At 54.7% G+C, this 18,323-nt stretch overlaps 6 protein-coding genes across 6 annotated transcripts; 3 read left to right on the top strand and 3 right to left on the bottom strand.

The window, feature by feature from the left end:
* Positions 1-101: 101 nt before the first annotated feature.
* Positions 102-1,059, top strand: P152DRAFT_472467 (uncharacterized protein; the record flags this gene model as incomplete). The annotated part of the gene is made up of 2 exons (XM_033681154.1): positions 102-270; positions 320-1,059. 2 exons carry the CDS (start codon positions 102-104, stop codon positions 1,057-1,059), a joined length of 909 nt encoding a protein of 302 aa, XP_033535259.1.
* A 244-nt stretch (positions 1,060-1,303) lies between these two features.
* On the bottom strand, positions 1,304-2,873 carry P152DRAFT_286955 (RNA binding domain-containing protein). The gene is made up of 4 exons (XM_033674974.1): positions 2,705-2,873; positions 2,346-2,638; positions 2,082-2,292; positions 1,304-2,017 (listed from the first exon to the last, which is right to left on the bottom strand). Coding segments are annotated over exons 1-4 (975 nt in total). The 5' UTR covers positions 2,707-2,873; the 3' UTR covers positions 1,304-1,548.
* A 177-nt stretch (positions 2,874-3,050) lies between these two features.
* Positions 3,051-4,571, top strand: P152DRAFT_457007 (uncharacterized protein). The gene is made up of 2 exons (XM_033679142.1): positions 3,051-3,216; positions 3,287-4,571. The coding sequence occupies exons 1-2, from the start codon at positions 3,129-3,131 to the stop codon at positions 4,327-4,329; spliced, it is 1,131 nt and encodes a 376-aa protein (XP_033535261.1). The 5' UTR covers positions 3,051-3,128; the 3' UTR covers positions 4,330-4,571.
* A 782-nt stretch (positions 4,572-5,353) lies between these two features.
* P152DRAFT_448062 (uncharacterized protein) lies at positions 5,354-6,018 on the top strand (the record flags this gene model as incomplete). The annotated part of the gene is made up of 2 exons (XM_033678029.1): positions 5,354-5,739; positions 5,925-6,018. The coding sequence occupies 2 exons, from the start codon at positions 5,354-5,356 to the stop codon at positions 6,016-6,018; spliced, it is 480 nt and encodes a 159-aa protein (XP_033535262.1).
* Positions 6,019-6,437: 419 nt separating this feature from the next.
* Positions 6,438-8,104, bottom strand: P152DRAFT_465512 (bleomycin hydrolase; the record flags this gene model as incomplete). Its single annotated transcript, XM_033680632.1, has 4 exons — positions 6,438-7,383; positions 7,436-7,794; positions 7,846-7,928; positions 7,978-8,104. 4 exons carry the CDS (start codon positions 8,102-8,104, stop codon positions 6,438-6,440), a joined length of 1,515 nt encoding a protein of 504 aa, XP_033535263.1.
* Positions 8,105-8,368: 264 nt separating this feature from the next.
* Positions 8,369-13,463, bottom strand: P152DRAFT_286995 (uncharacterized protein). Its single transcript, XM_033674975.1, has 2 exons — positions 13,451-13,463; positions 8,369-13,384 (listed from the first exon to the last, which is right to left on the bottom strand). Exon 2 carries the CDS (start codon positions 13,209-13,211, stop codon positions 8,859-8,861), a length of 4,353 nt encoding a protein of 1,450 aa, XP_033535264.1. The 5' UTR covers positions 13,212-13,384; positions 13,451-13,463; the 3' UTR covers positions 8,369-8,858.
* Positions 13,464-18,323: the final 4,860 nt, after the last annotated feature.

An 18,323-nucleotide genomic window follows, 5' to 3' on the forward strand; every position in this document is an offset into this window, starting at 1 on the left:
CCCTCGGGCTACCCCAATTTTTTGGTTTCCTATGGTCGTTAGTCCTTGGTTTAGACGTTTGAGTCGTAATGCTCCCGACGATCGCCGTTTCAAGTCCCATCATGCATCGCTTCTCGATTTGTATCTTCGTTCTGTGCCTTCTCTCAGATCTGGTGGCCTCCGATGCGCTCCACGCGCGGAACCCACAGATCACCTCCCCAGCATTCCTCCTCGACAAGCGGCAAGCCATATGCCAACAACCATCCGATACCATCTGCCCCGACATGACCGGTACCAATTCCTCCCCCTCTAACCCCTCTTCCCCAACTAACCTCCCCAGGCTGCTGCCCCCTCAACGCCCCATGCACCCGCACCACCTCCAACATCCCTCTCTGCCAAACCACCTGCCTCTCCGCCCTCCGCTGCTCCCCCCCTTTCACCAATCTCTGCTGCCCCTCCGGCTCCACCTGCGACCCCGCCAACCACGGCCTCTGCGCACCCACCCTCGTCCTCGGCCGCGCATCCCTCACCTCCCCTCCCGCCGTCCGCGCCACACTTACTGGCACCGGCACCGCCACCCCCAGGGCCACCGCAGGCGGCGTCGGCGACCCGTCCGCAGAATCCCGCTGCCGCGCCCGCGGCGGCGCGTGCATCCTCGTGGACTCCTGCAGCGAGCAGGGCGGGTCGTCGACGGCGGGGCTGTGCCCCGGGGGCGTGGACGTGCGGTGCTGTTCGCTGCCGTTGGACGAGAAGTGCGGGGGGCGGGGCGGGGCGGGGTGCGTGAGTACGGAGTTTTGCGCGGCGAAGGGGGGGGAGAGCGTGAGTGGTCTGTGTGGGGGCCCGGGGAATATTCGGTGTTGCGTTGGCGGGGCGGCGGGGAATGGCACTGGAAATGGGACGACGTTGTCGGTGAATAATCGGACGACTAGTACGGTGGGGGGGACGAGGTCGGTTGGGGTGACGAGTTCGTCGGAGCGGGCGGGACCGTCGTCGAGCGTCGTGGGAGGGGGATTGGTGGGTATCAAGACTTGGGGGATGGAAGCTGTGGTGGCTCTAGCGGGAGCGGTGGCGATTCTATGAAGTCGTTCTGGCGGATTGAAAAGTTTCCTTTTGAAGGATTACTAGTAAGGATGTTATGAATAGAATACCCTGGAAATTTAGCTTCTTTTCAAAATGAAGTCGACGTAGAAACGACAATAAAATATCCAGAAAATTGACACAGGGCGCAGTATGCCTCTTGGAAGCGGAGAACGTGATTATGCCGTTATAAACATCTATTCCCCTTGATGGTACAAATGCAATACAAAGGACAGAATTTAAGCTAGTAAGACAGAATAGGAAAATAACCAAGGAATTTTGGCCACATCGCAATAGGTATCGCAGTGGCTACAGACAGCCGTTATCGTCCGGATATGAGCCCCATTATGCCCCGAGAAAACACCCCCTCTTTACCATTCGTCTCACTCCGAGCGCCAAGTGGAAGACAAAGGCCGGACGAAGGCTGGTCCTTTCACAGGAACAAGTCCAGACAAGCGATACCACTCACATCCTCGATCCCCCTTCACGCATTCATGCGAGGGTATTCTGCTCATCCTGCGCGGCGGGCGCCGTCTTCGCCCTCGCCGAAGTCTCGGCATAGTTGACCCTCAACGTACGGTCATACACGAGCTTGTTATCGAGCACCGCCTTCGCCGATGTCGCGCTCTCCGTGTCGACGAAGTCGGCATGCGCAAAGCCGCGCGGGTGGCCGGTGGCGCGGTCGATGGCGACTCTGACGTCGAGGACGTTGCGGATGCCGCGGAAGAGCTCGGTGAGGTCCTTGTCGGTCATCTGCCACGACATGTTGCCGATGTACAGGGTGCGGGACGGGGGGAATTCGGGGCGGGGGGTGGTGTGTTCGCGCCGTTGGCGGGGTTGGCTGGACGAGGTGCCGGTGCGGTGGTGGACGATCATGATGCGGCCGGCGACGATCTTCTCGTTCATGGCTTCGATGGCAGCGTCGGCTGCTTCCTTGGTCTCGAAAGACACGAATGCGAAGCTGGGTTTCGTTAGCTTGCCAATCCTAGCTGCTGGGCGCATATCGATGCTAATGGAGTTCTCACCCTCTTGGTAGACCACGGTGATCTTTGACGATGGTGCATTGATTCAACGTTCCAAACTCGCTGAACATTGTGCTGAGTTGATCATCGGTAACTTCGAAGTTCAAATTTCCGATGTAAAGGGTGTGTTTGGGAGCGTTAGACCTCGGGGCCCGCTCCTGACCGACGGCAGAGGCTGCGATAGTAGCGCGTCCTTCAACGTCTCCCAAGGCATCTAAATGGCAAATGTGAGTAACGAGTCGTTTCAAACAGGAGATAATTACTGACCTGAGGTAGGTTGCTCTGCAACGACGGTCTCTGCTTGCTCAGCGGGCGTCAGAGTGGAAGTCTCGGCGGCCAGCGCATCTGACGTTGCCTTCTCAGCAAGCTTCTCTTCATCTGTCTTGACAGCCTCATCACTGGCAAATCGTCTTTGGATCAGCGACGTGGCGATTGAGAGGCGTGTCCGCGGAACAGTCGCATTGACAGTGGTGATGGGACGAATGTTTCGGGGAGCAGAAAGGTTGACCTGTCGGGTAGAAGTAGACACTACCCGGAAGGCAGCACGTCGAAGGAAATGCCTTTCGCCCGTTAGTCGCAGCCATTTCACGCGCAGGCGTTGCATGCGATATCAGGGTTGAACTTACATGATGGACGACTTGGATCGGCGGAATTAAACTTTCAATGAGTGCAGAAGGATAAAGATATGGAAGACAAGAGACAATTCCGTCGCGCTGGCCGGATGAATCCCTAAAAGTGAATGAAAAGAGAGGCTCTGATTGATGGATGAAGAATTGAAGATGGCAAAGATTCACGAACGATTTAATCATGAACTCGAAACTGAACTTTTCCAGATGCGCTAAGACGGATGCGGAAGTCCAAACACGTGATCCCAGCCACTCTCCCTGCCCCGCGATTGGTTGATGGAGGTGAAGCTTGTCTGGGTCTCCAACATCGACGGCGCCTTTGTCTACCGTTCTGTAATACTGCAAATACGTCTACTCAAAACGGCCATTTCTTTTTTCCAGAAAGTCAATTCAGGCATCTCTATACCTTCCCGAAGAACAAATTATGAATCGGAGTCGAGGAAGAGGACGTGGTGGGTATCAATTCAACCGATTAAGACCGCGGGGTCAGTTCCAGAACGGAGTTTGGCATTGTAAGTTCAGTCCGCCCTACATCGTGGACCACGATATCACATTTTCGGCAGATATCTAACAAGATAACAGGCGACTGCGACCCTCGACTCCCCGCTGAATACTTCCGAGTCCGCAAAGAAGGCCGCAACCAAGGCCGCTGGTTCTACACCTGCCAGCAGCCTGAAGGCGAGCGCTGCGGCTTCTTTCTATGGGAGACCGATGCGAAGCCTCGCGAGGCGCCCGCCATCCTAGGCGATTCACGAGAGCCGGCACCTGCTGCACCCAGCCCGCCGCGAGGGGAGACAATGCGAAGTCCGCCACCCCCGTACCAGCCGGTGGAGCAAACCGGACCGGGTGTGGAATCGGAACATCCGGAGACCAACGAGCACTCGACCCCGTCGGTCTTCCGATCGAATGGAGAGGGTTCGAATTGGAGACCGGATCAGCGGGATGATGATCGCCATGCGGACGCCCGGAGCTATTCACGATCGAGGAATGAGCGCGACGACACGACTTCTACGCATCATCATAGTCCATACGAGACCCCAACTGGAAAGCGCAAGTGGGATGCCTACACGCGTGATGAGGCTGGAGGTAATGGAATAGGACTAGAAACCCCCATCACCGGCACCACTGGCGGTCGATTTCGAGACGCAGAGGCCTCCTCAAGCCCATCGAAACGCCTTTTTGTACCCGATTCCTTTGACCTCGAAGATGATCTATTCCCGCCCACCCCTAGCCCCGTCCGGACCCGAGGCGCATCAGCCACCGCAATTTCGGGTTCGGTGCACACCACGCCTTCGAAGCACGCCCATCCTAGTATCATCGGAGAGCTGGACGGCATCGTCAAAGACCTGTTCCACACCTTCCAAGAGATCAACGCAGCACGATATGACGGCCCAAACTCGCCATCTGCGGAACGAGTGAAGCGATCCCTGATGCCGTGGGCCATGCGGATGGAGGGGGTGATCCGAGGTCGGGAGGTGTCTCGGCTAGCCGTGAAGGCGAAGGATGCGAAGATCGTGGAACTGTCGCATCGGATCACGACGCTCGAGGCGGAGCTGGAGACGGAGAAGGCGATTGTGCAGCAGTTGAAGTGGGAAAGGGATGCGTTGGATTCTCAGCAGCATTGATATTAGCGAAGCGAGTTTGGATATGGAAGCGAGATACCCCTCGTGCCCCTCTTGCGTTGGTCACGAATTGATGATCTAGTTTAGTGAATGATTACGACACATTTCGAATTTGGTTCGAGAGTTGGGTTACAAATTGTTCGAAGAGAAGTGTCGCGCCATCATAGGTAGATGTTAGGATGCGAGTCCGGGTTGCTCGAGTACTGGAAGAACCGCCACTAGCAGTAGCACCTGTCACATGTGAGTTTATGTTGAGGCCCTTCACATTGCAAAAGAGGTCTTGTACTGACATCGAAATCCACATCGAAAGAAGCGGCGTCGGAGCAGACCATTGCCGGAATACACTACTGAAAGCTGATATACTCCGTAGAGCAGAGCCGAAGGAGGCTCAAGGGTCAAGACTCAAGCAGCCCCCCCTACCTGTATGGGTTGAGAATGTGGGCCGTTCCTTAGTTCAGTGGTACATCAAGAAATCCAACCAATCAGCAGCTCAAAATTAACCCCAAAGATCGAGATTTTGGCGGGAGGATCCGCATGCGTGCTGGACCCTGGATCGAGTCCCTGCATATAAATCACTATTAGTGCTTCACCAGTCACCACTTACCTTCGATAATCCTACCTGATCCCTTCATATTTCTTCTTCCTCTAAGCCAACTTGTGAACTTAATGCTTCTCCTCAGGGATTCGTGAGTGACCAATTGCAAACACCCCAATTTCACACTACCAACACTCACCATACAACACTCATTGATGTCCACAATGCCAGACCCTCAGGGAATGAAGCAGAACGTCAATCGCTTAATCGAGCGTCCATCTCAAAAACGAATTGCCTCAGGCTCTTCTCCTGACAGACGCCTCGCAAAAATCAAGCGACGACATGCCTACCTCAAGATCCAACCACTGATGGAGACGGAGACGCACCAAGCGCATTGCCAAGTAACCAGCCGATGAAGGTTGAGAATCCGGAGATCAAGACCACTCCCAGAGAGATGTCGAAGCTAGAAGCCTCCAATTCAGCGGCTCGCCAATGCTCGGCGAAACCAAGCAAAATGGTGCATCATCATTCGGAACTGTCGAGTCCGGACATGAAAACAGTATCCCTGACACTGCTGGAGACCCCCAGAGTGCGCATGGTGTACCTAAGAGTACCTTGGGTCTTGCAATGGGCGAACCAGTTACTGATAGTGCAGTCATTCTTGCAAATGAGACAACCGAATCTTCGCCGGAGAGTGTATTCTCGAGCTGTAATCAGTCCGACGAAACACACTTGACATCTGAAAACGACGAGTCATGCAGCGCTGATATTGATATCGGTCAGCATATTAAGTCGAAAAAGAAGGTTCAGGCACGCAAAAGCACGGAGCCACATTTCCGATCTTGGGCCAGAGGGAAGAGCCCCATGGGACCGAATTCGTCCGTTTTGGCAACCGTCCGCATGGCTTCGATGAAAATGCAGCGAATGAGAAGCTGTTCGACGGGTTTCGAGAATGTATTCTGCACCAGTGCAACCATCCTGACGATGCACATTCGACAAAGGTGTTTCACTGGTATTATGGATATCCTGCTTGCAAAAGAACGGCATAGACTTACCACTTTAGCAAGGCTTACGAGACCATCAATCAGTGGTGGAAGAACCGTGGCCTAACATTCAGGGGGAATGATGAGCAAGAAATGCACACGCGAGATCACTAGGAAGGCAAACAATGCTTTCTTAGGTCGGCCAGAAAATTGGTCTGTCGACCAGAGAGGTATGTGGTAATAAGTAGGCCGAATGGTCCATATTAGGTGAGGTATACTAGGCAGCAAAGAAGTCGGGAGGCACTCCGGGTCGTAGGCGCATGGCGCATGGGATCCTTCGGAATAGAGACCTTCTCGACACCAATTCGTTGAGGCAAGGATACGCGAGTGGATCGATAACCAAAGTCTACTTTTACTGGACGGTACATGCCTATCACTCATCGTTCTAAAGTGGCGAGCGGTTCCAGATTTGAAAAAGAGAGATGTCATTGAGGAAATATAAGCTAGTCCGGCTGCTGTCATATCGCATAACTAATCCAATATTAATGCGTACAATCATGATTTAATCAATAGAAATGCTCCAGTGCAACCTTCTAAGCCAGCGCCCCCATCGGATCCCACAAATTCAACACCTTCGGCGTCTGCCCCAACACCTTCTTCACCTCCTCGCTCACGAACGCCGGATCCACCACCGCCTGATAGACAAACTCATTCATCCACGCATCCGACATGACGAAGTATCCCTTCTCCCCCGCCGTCTCCGACCACGAGTTCTCCACCCTCCACCGCACCGCCTTCCCCTCCACCACATGAACCCCCGTCAACACCATCGCATGCGTCATCGCGCTTTCCCTCGTCATCAGTCGCTCCGCCTTCGTCAATCCCAACTGCACGTTGAACCCCAGTTCGTAATCGTACAGCGCCGTGTCCATGATCCCCTTGCGCGAGTCGCTGTATTTCCCGACGTCCGACCCGAAGAACACGGGGATCCCGCGCTGGATCATTTTGACGACCGCCGCTTTCATCGTCGCCATGTCCACGTTCACGTACGTGATCGGCCGCCCGCCGTGCACGTTGCCCAGGCGGTTGACAGTGAGAAGCCGGCCGTACTCGTTCCGCGGGTCGTTGACGAGGCTGAACAGCTTGTGGACATCGGTCCCGGCGCATGCGCGGACGGCCTTGGAGTCGGAGAGCTGTTTCGAGAAGTCCTTCGGTGTCGCCTTGAGCGACTGGAACGCGCCGTCCTTGTCGTGGTATTCCCAGGTGAACGTGGCGGTCGGGCTCGGAGGCGGCCCGAGCATGACAGTGAGGATCAGGTGGATCTCGCGGAGCATCGTGTCTTTGGTGGCGGAGATGGAAGAGCGGACGGAGGGGTCTTTGGACTGGGACATGGCGCGGAGGCGGATGCCATCTTCGCGGAGTTTGCTGGTGATGAGGCCGTTCATGGCGGAGGAGTTCATGGCGTTGAAGGAGTCAGGGTAGAGGGATTGGGGGATGAGGCCGTATTTCTGGACGAGATTGGCGACCATATCCCATTGTCTGCTCGGCGTCAATAAACGATCAACGTAAGGGGTCGACTCGTGTTACGTACCCGCCATCACCGACCGGACTCGACAGCAATTCCTGCACCAGCCGCCCATCCAACGGCTCCTCCACCGTCTCCAGCACGTTCTCCAGGAAGTAGTTCGCCTTCTCCAGCTTGTCCCAGAAGAACAGATATGCCTGGCTCAGCTCGAACTCCTTCAGCTTGTACCGCTGCATGATGGCGACGCGGAAGACGTTGGTTGCGGCGAAGAGCCAGCATCGGCCGGACGAGCGCTGGTTCGTGACGGGGCTGCCCTCGAAGGGGATCTTGATGTTGAAGTTCTGGGCGTCGGAAATGGTGACGGCGCGGGAGCGGAGCACGTCGTTCGCGGCGTTGGAGGACAGGGCCGCGAGGGCGAGACGGTTCTATTGCGATCTGAGCAAATGGAGTGTCGGCCATGATGGAAACCATCGTACCTTAGGGTCTTCTAAGAGCTCCTTCTCCCATTGTTCGGCAGCGGAGATCGACAAGGAGGTGATTCGAGGAGAATATGCGGGGGCTAGACGGAGTCAGTACCACGCTGAGAATTTCACGTATAGAACTCTTACGGTCTCCTCTATCCACCGAGATGTAGTCGCCCGTTGACCCGGCGTCTTGCAACCGGATCATACGGAGCCGCTCCAGGAGCTTCTCCTCCGACGTCTGCTCTGGCGCTTTGCTCTGAGCGGAACCCATGGTGAGGAGGATCAGTACCTATTCAGTAATAGAATCTAGCAAATGGAGACAGAACAAGGAGAATCCGGCGTGAATATCTATCTCTTGTCTAGACGTTGGTTTGAATCAAAGTGGTAATCGTGAGTCAACCTTGTGATCAACTCCGCCGCCTCTTAAGTCGGATCTGAACCCGCGATAAGAAGGTGGCTGGACCCTGGTCTCCCCTTCCCTAGTTCCTTATTGCGTATGCGGGGTTCGGGCATCACCTGTTCACGGTGTCTCCAGAAATGAAAGCGCAATGCACTGCGAACAAGAGTATCGTTGTTCCTTCAGACAGAATGTCTCTTAACCAAACGGATCAGGGTCTCTAGGAGCATAGACACCTAGAAGCAAACCGTATTATAAATGCAGACTAATCACCAAGTCCACAGCACGCAATAGAATGAGCGGAAGGAATCCGAATCAGTAGGATAGACATTATACTAATTGAAGCAATTATACAGCCATTGAGAATTGCGTCCATCCGACGACAGACAATCAGCTCAGCGGGGGGTATATAAATATCGATGTACAAATGAAACGCACGAATGCGCGATCCTTCGTTTCCGTCGTTCTTCATACAGTTCATGGATCATCCATTTCCATCCAGCTTCCACAGATCTTCCTGTACATTACGCTGCCGTCCTGTAACTCTTCGCCTCCCAATTTCTCCTCCATCCGTCATGCTCACTCAACCCCATTCACAACCACCCTCCTCTCACATCTACCAACCACCTCACCCCCTCAGCTTCCCCCTCTTCCAAAAGCTCGTCTTCTCCCTATCCTTTTTCTCCACCTTCGCCGCCGCACCACCATCCCCCTTCCGCTCTACCGGCGGCCCCGAATTGCGCAGGAAGTCCGCCAACTCATTCGTCGACGACTGCCGACCCGCCCTCGCGTCCTTCGCCGCCACCTTACTCCTCCCCATCATCCCGATCATGCGTCCGCCCTCCTCGCGCGACGGCCCGGGAATCACCCCACCTTGTCCCGCGCCACGACTCGAAGGCACGCCGGCCCGTGGGGATAGCGCGCTCGGCGCGTTCCCCGCCGGCGGCTCGGCGCTGCGGAGGAAGTCGGCGAGGCTCTCTTCCTTGCGCGGCGGCGGGCGCTTCGACGAAGGGTTGATGAGCAGCTCACCGTCGTCGTCATCCTCTTCTTCGTCAGAGAAGTCGATGGCGTAAGGGTCTTTGATGCGGCGGCGGGTGCGCGGGGGGAAGCCGGAGCCGCCGGGGGGCGCGAGGGTGGCTTTCGGGGAGGGTGCGGATTGCGCGGGGGAGCTAGCGAGAGAGGATTTGTAGGGTGGATTCCCGCGAGATTGCAAGGAGGAGCGAGCAGATGGCAACAGCGGGGCCGCGGAGCCGTGGGACGGCGCGGCGGAGAAGCGGGAGTTCACGGTGCTGGCCATGGAAGTGTGCGGGGAGGCGAATCCACCGGTGGCCTCCAGCTGGCCTAGATCATCACTGTCCATCGTCGTTCGGAACGGCGCGACCGCTCGGGGAATGCGGTGGCGGCCTTCGCCATTGGCGGCGGGCGGGCCTTGGCGTATGAAGTCGATGAGATCGGAGCTGCCATCGTTGGATGCGACCGCAGCGGATCGGGCCTCCAGGTGGGGCTTGCGTCGCGTCGGGACACTGGTTGCTGTTGCGTCAGATTGGCTGCGTGAGAGACCCAGGCTGCTGTTGGAGGCGGAAGTGCTACCGAAGGTGCTCCTATTGGCACTGAATGTGCTGGGTTGGGGTGACCTAGCTGCCTTCATGCTGTGCCGCGGGAGTGCCGACGGATCGACCAGCGGTTGAACGATCTGCTCGCCGTACGGCCCCGTGCTGCGGATGAAATCAGCGAAGTCGCGCATCGACTCGGACTGGATGCGCGGCTCGCGGGCGAGGAGGCCGGCTTTGGTGGAGCTGGAGCTGCTCGGAGGTGCAGGACGCGAGACGGGAACCGGTCCCCTCGACTTTGAAGAACTAGTAGAAGAAGGATCCGGAGACGGAGACGACACGGGAGCCTTGCCAACAGAAGCCTTTGACGAAGGGCGAGGAGGGACAGCAGCAGGAGCATTCGTCGGTCCGCGTGGAGGCAAACTTTCAATGTCCTGCATCGCCGGCGACACCAGCTTGAACTTGACGGTGTCCTCACCCGCAACCAAGGCATCGAAATCCCTAGCCCTCGCCTCTGTGCTCTGTCTCGGATCCAGACTGCCCTTCAGGAGTCCGAAGCTCGTATCCGAGCCGTTTGTCTTGTGCAGCGTAGGCGTCGTCGTCGTGTGGATTGACCCGGACCGACGGCCCGAGGGGGTCGACGATGCCGGTCGGTGCTGCGGGGACTCATTGATGGCAGTCTGGATCGAGGGAGCTCGAGGACGAGTGGACCCGGCACTCGCGCTGCTACCTCGTCCGCTAGGAGCGGTATCAGCGGAGCGACGGGGAGATTCTCGGAAGTTCCTTGGGCTAGGAGCCGACGTGGGAGCCCACGCGGTAGCAGGACCCATATTCGGCGGTGAGTTCCTAGTCTGTCCGGTCGGGGTCGATGGCATGTCTCGAAGAGCTTGGCTAGCGCTTCTTGTCGCCGTCGTCCCGTCTCTACTGCTAACCAGAGCAGTCGGAGCCTGTTGCGAATGTGATGGATTCTGGGAGGCCCGATCGCTCGAGCGGCTGGGCACTGCGGGTTTTTGTTCTCCGCCGACGACATGCAGGGGCGTAACAATTCGCAAGGTCGTTCCCGTCGTGCCACTGCTTCCGCTGCCCGATGATATTGCACGTTGCGATCGGGGTCCTGGCTGGGGTGGCGCATGAAGCGGACGATCGCTTGGCGAATCGGTCCGGGCGCCCCTGCCGCCCTCAGACGGAATCGCATTTTCTGCCGCATCAGGGCCTGTGAAACGCGACCCCGCGGCGGACGCTGCACTTCTCGCAGGAAATTCGGGAGAGTCTGTGTTTCGACTCGCTGTTGCAATTACAGAATTTTCTTCTGCAGTGGCCAATGGGGCGGCAGTTGTTGCGGAGTTTTCGTTCGGGCTTGGCACGCTGCGAGGGATCGGCGGTGATACCGACGCCCTCATTCGTGCGCGGTCGGCAATCGAATCTGCCTTTTGTTTCGTCTTGCTGAAGCCCTGTTCCGCCTTAGGTGATGCGGAAGCGGGAGTCGGGATATCCGTGGTCCTCGCAACGCCGATGGCTTCGGGATCGTCCAGGGGAAGCGTTGGGGTGCTATCAATAGCAAGACCCTGGGGTCGCGCATGACCGAGCGGGGACTCCTCCGATGTTCTAGTGCTGCCCAGTCCTGCCGAAGCTGGTGCCGGCGGCCCTGGATAGGCGATATCTTCGGCAACTTCGTCGGGGAATTCCGAGATGTCGGGAGTGCTAGTATCGCGAGATTTCTTCGAGCGAATGCTGCCGGAATGCCTGGGAGTGTCGACGACCGCGGGAGGCGACGGCGGAACGCCTATAGAGACGCGCTTGATGTTCATAACCACCGGTTCGGCCTCGTCGTCAGAGGTAATGCGGTAAGCGTCTTCAGCTTCTTCATCGGTTGACCCATCATCATCCTCTTCTGTCTTAGCCACAACTTTCGCGGCCCCTTCTTGTCCATCCACATTATCACCTCTGAACAATTCCTCCGTTGGCGTCATGAACTCCTCCCTTCCGTCATCTGTCTCTTCAAACAACGATCTTCTTTCCAGCGCCGGAACGGAACTCGACCTCTGCCTTTGCACTTCCGGGCGATCCATATCGTCGTCCAACCCGAGCAACCTTGCCATCGGCAAGAAAAAGCTATGCGGCCTCGTGGGCCTCGAAATCGGAGTTGGCGCATCACTTCTCTCGTCTTCCTTCGCGTCCTCATCGTCTGTGATCTCTTTCGCGAGGCCGGGAATCTCGATCTCTCGCACATCATCTTCGCCCTCTGGCAGCGGAATATTCGCTGCGATCTCCGTCTCCGACGGCTCATGTTCGGGCAAGTTTTCGTTCACGTGCTCGGAGACATTTGAGTCTTGTCGCGCAAGGCTTCCACCGTCGACGGCCTCGGCCGTCGATGACGCGGGACTCATCGGAAGCGTCAAATGCGCGTACGTAGCCGAATGGTGAAGCGGAGAATGGATGGACGAGTGAACACTGCTATCTTGGCGGGTGCGTTGACGCCAGGTGCGGTAGAGGCGGCCGAGCGTGGAGTTGAGGGCAACCTTTTCAAGGTCACGATCCTCGACGACGATGCGGGGTGGTCTCATTTCCGGCTGCGGTTGTGGAGCGGCTGATTCGGCCACGGCGGGAGAACGAGCTGTGGAAACGCGTCGCTTCCCGAGCACTCGATTATATGCTGCTGCGCCGGCGATGGCGAGGATTCGTTCGGCGAGGTATTCGATGATGGAGGTAAGGAAAATGGCGGACGCGCCAGAGACGAGTCCTAGACCGGAGAGGATATCCGCATTGTCCAGGTCCAAATATCGCTCTTCGTCTTCATCCTCCATTTCTCCAAGCCGGGTGTAGACCATCACTCGTAGGCGCGTTCTCTTGAAGGTTCCATCCAAGTCCCACCTCTCCGGGACTTCTCTATCTGCATCATCAAGCATATCATCGATGGCCCTCCGACCTCCGCTCTCTTCATCTTCCTCTTCCTCTTCGGACATCAAATCCCTCAATTCCTCCTCCGCGATTGCCATCGCGTCTCTCGCCAAGCGGGGTTTCAGGACCTCGACGAACGCACCCCTTAGTCTGGCCAATCCCGGCCCTCTTGCCGCACCCAGGACTCGATAGAGAATATAATCCAAGAACGCATTCAGCAAAGCCAGCGCATCTTCGGAAAAGAGTGCCGTTTCGCCAATTGGAGATGGGGACGTATCTCGCAGGTCGAATCGATCCCGGAGGATCGCATTGTTGGTATCCGTCACCATTTGCGAGGCTGCAGCAACGGCAACGTAGCCAGGTGGTGGGTGGACGAATTTTAGGGTGGAGTATCCATGAGGGCTTAGGACCGATGGTCGGTCGGAAGAAATGGATGGAGCGCGGCTAGATCGTGCGTCCATTTGGTCGAATGTTGCGTCGGAACCGCGTGATCGGTGGGAGCGAGCGGGAAAGTTGTATGGTTGAGCCTCCATAGTGAGGGTATGGAGACACTGGAAATGGTCGAGCCGATGTGGAAAGTCGGCAACTTCCTAACAAGTGCCTCGAGGGCAGAGCGAAGTGTCGATTCGACGGGTGAAAGAAGTGAAGTGACCAAAGACTACTATTGAGTCGACAATTCGGTTTCACTTTCACTGAATGAGAAATGCTAGGCAAACGGGTCAGAATCACCTGCTCCACTACCCAAGTGAAAGCCTGTCGCAATGAAACGTACCGGACCCCCTGAAAAAGAACCCTCCAGTACTACAACTGGAATTCCACAGCCGACTCGCCTTCAACGTGTATCCAGGTACGGCGCCCAATGTGAGCTATGCGCTTGCAAACAAGCAGAAGAGCAGCCCTTCCCGAGCAACAGCGCACCGGCGGCTTACTGCATTCGCGCGTCGCCCAACACTGATTTCGGTCGTCCCCGGATGGATCGAATTGCGTGTGCAGGCTCACAAGTCGTACAATGTTGCGGGACTTCTCACCATCTGCGCGCAGCCGGGGAGAATTCTGATTGGATGGTTGCTAAATTGGTGGAAGATGAGGGAGGACAAAGAGAGAGTGTGTGGAGAGGAGAAAGGAAAGTATTACAGTAGAAGAAGGGTGGTGGTCTCGCTTTCAAAGGGAGAAAGTGAAGGATACCCGAGTCCACGTAATTATAGTGAATGAGCTTCGGAGGATATGACTCTATGAGTCGTTGGGTGAAGCAGTAGTGGAAGTGAAGAAAGTGAAATGGATGTCGCGGAAATGCCAGGACAAGGACATTCAGGACGTTCAGGATATCCTGGATATCCTGGATATTCAGGGAGGATGTCACAGAACGACGAAAGGGCTAGGCGTACAATAGCGTCCGCGTCGGCGCGTCCTAAGTGTGAGAGCCGGATCCGAACATCGTTGTTCAGCCACTTCAGGCCCTGAATGGTACCTTAACTATTGACGCCCTTGCTTTCTTCAATCGTTCGGGAGGATAGGTAGGTAAGGACGATGGATTCGAGTTTACGAGATTAAGATTAAGATTAAGATGAAGCTCCATTCCGAAAGTATTTAACAATACAGCTAAGCAATACGAAGGGTTCAGCCACACGTCCACAACGTCTCCTATTCGGAGGTGCTTCAGAATTGCAAGATGCTTCCCTGAGCATCTGATCATCGGCCCCGGCCACAGTGGAGTGCTGGAGTCCCTGAGATTTCGAATGTGGGAGGACGAAGGGGGAGAATTATTGGGGAAAGGGTTTAGACTATGGGCGCCGCCTGTTGATCTGATCGAGTCCGCCTTTACCCAGTTCAGATAGTTTTCCTAAGGCCTGCCAGTCTGAGTGTTAGTGTCCCCCCATCGAAAGCTTACATGTGGAGTCGTGGACAGGGAAGATCGCGATAAAGTTCATGTTGATTCCAAGATGCACTAGAAGTCCGAAATATGAAAGGGTTTCCGCATGTCGTGGCTCGCGAGTACGCGACTTGACCCGTGGGCATATCTGCTTCTCGGAAACAATAGGCTTCCAACTTTCCAACCTCCAAGAGGTCGATAGAGGCTCAAATTACCGAAGCAGACTTTGTCCTCAATATCCCCGTGGGCCAGAGGAGACGATCTCTTATCTCCAGTATAGTACGCTCGGAGATGGGTGGCATCCTCCAACCGTTCATGTTGTGTTCAATGTCAACTGTCGTCTTATGACCGTCTTCGAAACACTAAATCTTTCCGAACTTCCAATCTGGATGCAGACAGTTCTTCCTTTGACTCTTATTCCAAACTCCAACTCGAAAACGTCCACCAAGCAGTCATTCCTGTGGGCCACGGGCGAGCCCATCAGGGTACGGGTAACTCCTGCCAGTGTCCCCAGTGACGGCCGCCCCGACTGCCCGCGAATCATGGCAGTACGGGCCCACTGGGCAGTCAATCGCTTGGTCGTTATCCACGAGACCCGTCCAACTAACAACAGTCAACCCATCTTAGCGGTCGACTTTTCACTCCTCTACCAGTCTGGCAGCTAATTGCGACGGCGGTCGGGGGGCGGCGGCGGGCTGGGGTTGCCCCAGGGTCCCCGGGTGAAGGCCAAGAGCCCCGAAGCTTGCGCAATATCCGCTCCCGGAATCCGATGCCGCCGAAACTCTCCCGACTGGCTTGGATTTCAGTAGCCGACCGCTCGTGCCACTTTTATGGCCTCATCATCCAAATGTCCTCATCATTTCCATGGTTTCGAATGGCATGCAAAGGCGATAAGCCTACGTTGCCCAGGGTCGTGGATATTAAAAGGTTTGGAATTTTTGATATTACTCTATACCTACTACCTTACATAACCTGTGGCCCATTCAAGATGAAATACGGTCCGCCTAAGGACCTGCACGACTCACGAAGGTAAGGGTGCTGCTCACAATAGCAACTAACCTAAACCAATGCAGATAATCCTCCGCACGTACAATTGATGGATGGCTATCGTTAATTCGAAGCGGAGGTATGCGGTGAGCTTGCATAACATGTTGCAATGACACCCAGTTTCGGTCCAATAGAAACCATGGCTCTATGCTCCTTGTCGCTGGTGAGACAGACTCCATTGGGCTCAAACACATTCTCTCGTGTTCGAGAAGCTACGGACGGGGATTCGAGTCAGCAACATGCAGCAGCTTGGGCTTTTAAGGTTTGACAGGCGTGGATATCCTGCATCTCTTACAAGTTTACAAGATTATTTCTAGTTTTCTACCCTATTGCCCACTAATTAGGGAGGACTCCCGTGTTCCCGTCTACCCTCCTAGGTTACGATTCGAAACTAAAAGCTACGTTGCTGAGGCTGTGATAACTTGACAACTTTGACCACTGACAACTAAGTCGCAAGCGACAAGTGACAGCTTTGACAACCGGATATGCAGACTGCAGACTCACTGTGCAAAGGGACCTCACTCCACAGACCACAGGACATGAAATCTCGACGAAATCCCGCCGAAGGCCCATTGGCAGTGGTCAAAGCGGACACCATCTCCGCCTGGTTTTGACTTAAGCGGTGGTACAAACCGCAACAATATCAGACGAACAGAGGACAAAGAACAAAGGCGGCGGCTCCTCCATTATGCGGATTGCAGAATTCCATCTTCAGAAGCGTCGCGCAAACTTCGAATGAGAGGATGATCTCAATCAACTGTCACCAGATCTAGCAGATCAGCCGTCGATCGGTTTGAAGTTTAAATGCAGTTGAGCGAACGGGCGGTCCGATTGCGCTCTGATTCAGACTGATTGCTTTCTTTCCTCCAGTAATTGTCATCATTATCGCCTCAATTATTTAAGTCTATTGAAAACGCTCGATCTCCTTTCCTTTCCCTATCGAATCTAAAGTCAATTTTCAAAGTCATGTTCCATTTCATAGATTCTACATTGGAGAAGTCTCGATTTATAAAGCCCTGCTGCTGAGTGTCTGAGTCTAGATCAACGAATATAATTCTGCTGCCAGCTTAGTTTGCCCATTATATATAGTCTCTAAATTCATGAATGCCCGTAGGAATATTAAATACGTTTTTTATTTACTTCCATAGCGAACTACTCTAGAAATCAAATGTGAGGTTCGCCCTTCTCGGCAGGCACGAATGTACGATATTATCGTTCTTAGGGGATGTCCTCCCTGCGTGTCTTTCTTATGGGTGTCCTCGCTAGTGTGTCCCGCCTAGCCTCGAGGGATATTCTCCCATCGATGCGTCTGTTTCTATTTCTTCATCTCGTGCTCATTCTCATGTTCCTCGGATCAGGTTCGTATTAGCCCGCTTCCGCTTACACAACGAACGGTACTGCTCGCAGAAATCCCGAAACCGCCTATCCAGGATTTCAATGTCCTATTATGTATCCGAGTGCCATCCGTCCGAGCATTGACTGCATATATGCAAGCGCTTATCGGTTATTAGTCATACTTACCGTTCGTACAGCAGCCCGAGTGAATCCCGCTTCTCGGGACAAATGGAGAACACTACGATACCGTGGTAAATTCGATAGTTGGTGGGTGTCGTCAGGCCGGCTCTTGGCCAGTTCTAAACAGAACTGGCTTCAGGCTCTGCGAGTTCGGACTTGACGATGGACTACCAAACCGGCGAATGTCCTCGGGACAGGACAGTCAGACTAGCTGAGGATTCAATGCTTCAAAAATTGCGACTTCCCAAGTTCATTTGCGTGCAGAATCCACAATATTCTGATGTTTCTTTATTCCATACTTAATTTCTCGCTCAAAACGCCACAGGCGTTGAATTTTCTACTTCTTCACGCCGTACATGGCAGACTCGGGGTAGGAATCGGATAATGGCAGGCCCGGGGCACCAGCGAAGACCACTCAATCACCAGTGCATTCGGATATCTCATCTCCATCGGGGACATATTATCCTGTTGCAGGATCAAAACCAACCTCGACCCCAACCTCCTACTTTCTCCGGTATGAGTTCTCCGACAACTCTTGATCGATACTGCCGCATGTCTGTTTCGAACCAAGCGAGGGTGGACTTTTGAATGTTTCCGATTACAATTCCATCGCAAACGGAGGGAACATCAACTTCGTATTAGCAGACCGGGCAGACTGGGGCGAGATTGAGCTATATCTCGCTAGTAATGGTTTATCCTACATATCCTTTCACGCGTCGTTCATCAACTTCTGCAAACGGATCACGGTGGGGGAGAATATGGATCTGACCCTCTCATTTTCGTAGGCGCGCTCTTTCCCCATTTCTCGCCAGGGTGACCCAACAAAAACCAAAACCGGTGACCTAGCAACAGTAGGAGGGTGGAGGACATCTTCGCTAGCAGGATCGCCAAATGCCTCTATAGTCTTCGTATCCAGGACACATTTCAAGAGCAGGTTTCAAAGCTGGTTCCAACGGTAACGAAGGGGAAGGAACAGCGATTCTGGACTGGGTTCATCTGGGGAGAGAACCAGGAAGGTTTCACCAAGGAGAGAATATCGAATGCTCATATTTCTATGGCAGAGAAATTTGCGTCAACCGGGTAGATATTATCTTGGAGTCGCAACTTCGTTCTGAAGATTGCAGCTATCTTCTTCTCACGGTAACTCTATACTGATGCTGACTGAATAGGAAACTCCACGAACGGGCTCACGGACGAGATTATGTCAAGTCAC

Source organism: Eremomyces bilateralis (assembly GCF_010015585.1).
Source record: "Eremomyces bilateralis CBS 781.70 unplaced genomic scaffold P152scaffold_6, whole genome shotgun sequence".
NCBI lineage: Eukaryota > Fungi > Ascomycota > Dothideomycetes > Eremomycetales > Eremomycetaceae > Eremomyces > Eremomyces bilateralis.

Coding starts and splice junctions, on each gene's coding strand:
- P152DRAFT_286955 (XM_033674974.1), bottom strand. Junction 2,293..2,345: donor TGCAGAGCAACCTACCTCAG/GTCAGTAATTAT, acceptor TTTGCCATTTAG/ATGCCTTGGGAGACGTTGAA. Junction 2,018..2,081: donor CACCGTGGTCTACCAAGAGG/GTGAGAACTCCA, acceptor AACGAAACCCAG/CTTCGCATTCGTGTCTTTCG.
- P152DRAFT_457007 (XM_033679142.1), top strand. CDS start 3,129: ATGAATCGGAGTCGAGGAAGAGGACGTGGTGGGTATCAATTCAACCGA. Junction 3,217..3,286: donor CCAGAACGGAGTTTGGCATT/GTAAGTTCAGTC, acceptor ACAAGATAACAG/GCGACTGCGACCCTCGACTC.
- P152DRAFT_286995 (XM_033674975.1), bottom strand. CDS start 13,211: ATGGAGGCTCAACCATACAACTTTCCCGCTCGCTCCCACCGATCACGC.